Here is a 2,500-nt window from a genome sequence, read left to right as displayed (position 1 = left end):
TTTGTTCGTAGGCATGGATGTTGTTTTTTTCACAAATCCCCGTGTCGTTATTAGTTTAAATTGCATGAAATTAAGTACTTCGTCCCTGAGTAAGATTTTTAAAAAGGGGGGAGGGGATGGGGGATGGGGGGGGGTCGAGGTAATTGTCAAAACTTCTCGTCGTCGAATCCTCTTTGCTCTTGTTAGTCTGTCGGTGTTTGTTAGTCTCGTCTTGCCGCCCTCATTGAGCCTCTCGACCTTTCAAGGCCAATTAGGTGCAGTCCGCTAAGAAGTTGAGATTTCTTGTGTTGGTTGGTAGCGATTCCTCCCCCCCCCCCCCGAGTGTTTTTTTACTTTTCTTTTCCTTGATTATTATTCTCCTTCTTCTTCTTTTCCTTCTTTTCCTTTTTCTTCTCCTTCTTCTTCTGTTTCTACTTCGCTTCTTCTTCTGTTTCTACTTCGCTTCTTCTTCTTCTCCATCTCCTCCTTTTCCTCCTCCTCCTCCTCCTCTTTCTCCATCTTCATCTTCGCTTCCTCTTTCTCCTTATTCTTCTTCCTTTTATTCTCCTTTTTCTTTCTTTCTTTTCTTTTGTTTGCATGTTGCTCGCTTCATACAGCATACACAGTTCCGAGAAGGCAGGAAGCCGCAGAAGGAGAGGGCGCCTTTGTGTACCGAAGTGGCGCTTTAATTAGAAGACTTTGCCTTGATAAACACGGTGGGTTGTATAAGAGCATTTTCTTGTCTCGGTTTTGAGTTAATTCTACTTTTAGTGCTCTTTGTCCTTCGATGTTCTTCGTTAGCCCAAATTTATGCATGGGGAAGGGACGCGTTACCTGTAGAGCGATGACGTAAGGAGACAGGTGTTTGGGGAGAGGGGAGGGGGTGTTGTTCGCCAGGTGTTTCTCCGGGTCTCGCTCACAACTCGGCCAGGTGAGCGCGTGGCCATGTGACGCCGTGTTGTTATTCGGTGTTTGTGCACGTTCGTTTGGCTTTTTTTTTTTTACTTCGTTTTTCTTCGTAAACGTTGTGTTTGGTTGTGTGATCGACGTGCGGAACGTTTCGTGGAAGAACTGAGGGGAGAGGCGGGGAAAGAGAGAGGAAGGTAAATGAGGGGAAGGCATCGACAGCTGTTCTCGGGGAGACAAGAGGCGGACCCGCGTGTTCTGCGGATGCATTGGCCTGACAGGTATTGCTCAAAATACATGGTCACACGCACATGAGCATGCGCACACACATTTTTACGTGTTTATATATTTACACATACGCTTCTCTCTCTCTCTCTCCTCTCTCTCTCTCTCTCTCTCTCTCTCTCTCTCTCTCTCTCTCTCTCACTCACTCACTCACTCACTCACTCACTCACTCACTCACACTCACTCACTCACTCACTCACTCACTCACTCACTCACTCACTCACTCACTCACTCACTCACTCACTCACTCTCTCACACACTCACTTTCTCACTCTCACACACACACTTTCTCACTCACACACACACACACACACACACACAGACACACACACACACACACACACACACACACACACACACACACACACACAAACATACATACATACACCCTCATAAACACACATAGACACAAATATATGTATATATACAAATACATATATACATATACACATATATACATATACATATACATATACATATACACACATACATATATACATATATATATATATGCATATATGCATGCATATATATATATATATATATATATATATATATATATATATATATATATTTATATATATATATATATATATATATATATATATATATATATATATATATATATATATATATATATTTATATAATTGTGAATTCGCGTGTGTGTTTGTATATAAACTCTGTAGCGCATTTGCAGCAAGTAACTGGCACCCGAAGACCTGTCCCAAGGGCTTGCCATTGTCTCGGGCGCGACATGTACTTGGCCCAAAGAAGTCGAAAGCAAGTCCGGTAGATTGGTCTTGAAGGAGCCATGCGTGACTAAGTGGGGAGGTGTGGATGGATTATGTCTCCGTCATTCTAGCCTCGTCTCCACCGTGAGCCGTGTCGGGATCGTGTGTTTCGTGTTTGTGGTGGAGGCAGTGTGCTGGTATTGCCGTATGTTGGTTTGTCTTTTGCCGTATGTTGGTTGTATGTTGCCGTATGTTGGTTGTATGTTGCCGTATGTTGGTTGTATGTTGCCGTATGTTGGTTGCATGTTGCCGTATGTTGGTTGTATGTTGCCGTATGTTGGTTGTATGTTGCCGTATGTTGGTTGTATGTTGCCGTATGTTGGTTGTATGTTGCCGTATGTTGGTTGTATGTTGCCGTATGTTGGTTGTATGTTGCCGTATGTTGGTTGCATGTTGCCGTATGTTGGTTGCATGTTGCCGTATGTCTATTGCCATATGCTGGTTGCATGTTGCCGTATGTCTATTGCCGTATGTTGGTTGGTCTGGGCGCAGGTGTGTTCGGTGAGTATTTTAATTTTTTTGAGGGAAATAATTATAT

General features: G+C 43.1%; 1 protein-coding gene across 15 annotated transcripts in view; it reads left to right on the top strand.

Annotated features, from left to right (window-relative positions):
• LOC113808424 (transmembrane ascorbate-dependent reductase CYB561) overlaps window positions 1-2,500 on the top strand; it is a 127,570-nt gene that overhangs the window by 74,302 nt on the left and 50,768 nt on the right. Inside the window, exon 1 of one of the 15 annotated variants that reach the window (XM_070142271.1) lies at window positions 1,135-1,166. The exons of the other annotated variants lie outside the window; for them this stretch is intronic. Coding sequence (XP_069998372.1) covers window positions 1,150-1,166 — 17 coding nt within the window. The 5' untranslated portion in view covers window positions 1,135-1,149. Of the gene's footprint in view, window positions 1-1,134; window positions 1,167-2,500 lie in introns of those variants that run through there. 15 annotated transcript variants of the gene reach the window in all.

This window comes from Penaeus vannamei, chromosome 29 (genome assembly GCF_042767895.1).
Source record: "Penaeus vannamei isolate JL-2024 chromosome 29, ASM4276789v1, whole genome shotgun sequence".
Classification (NCBI taxonomy): domain Eukaryota; kingdom Metazoa; phylum Arthropoda; class Malacostraca; order Decapoda; family Penaeidae; genus Penaeus; species Penaeus vannamei.
Note: the sequence above shows the minus strand (reverse complement) of the source record. Positions and strands in the feature narration are given on the sequence as shown.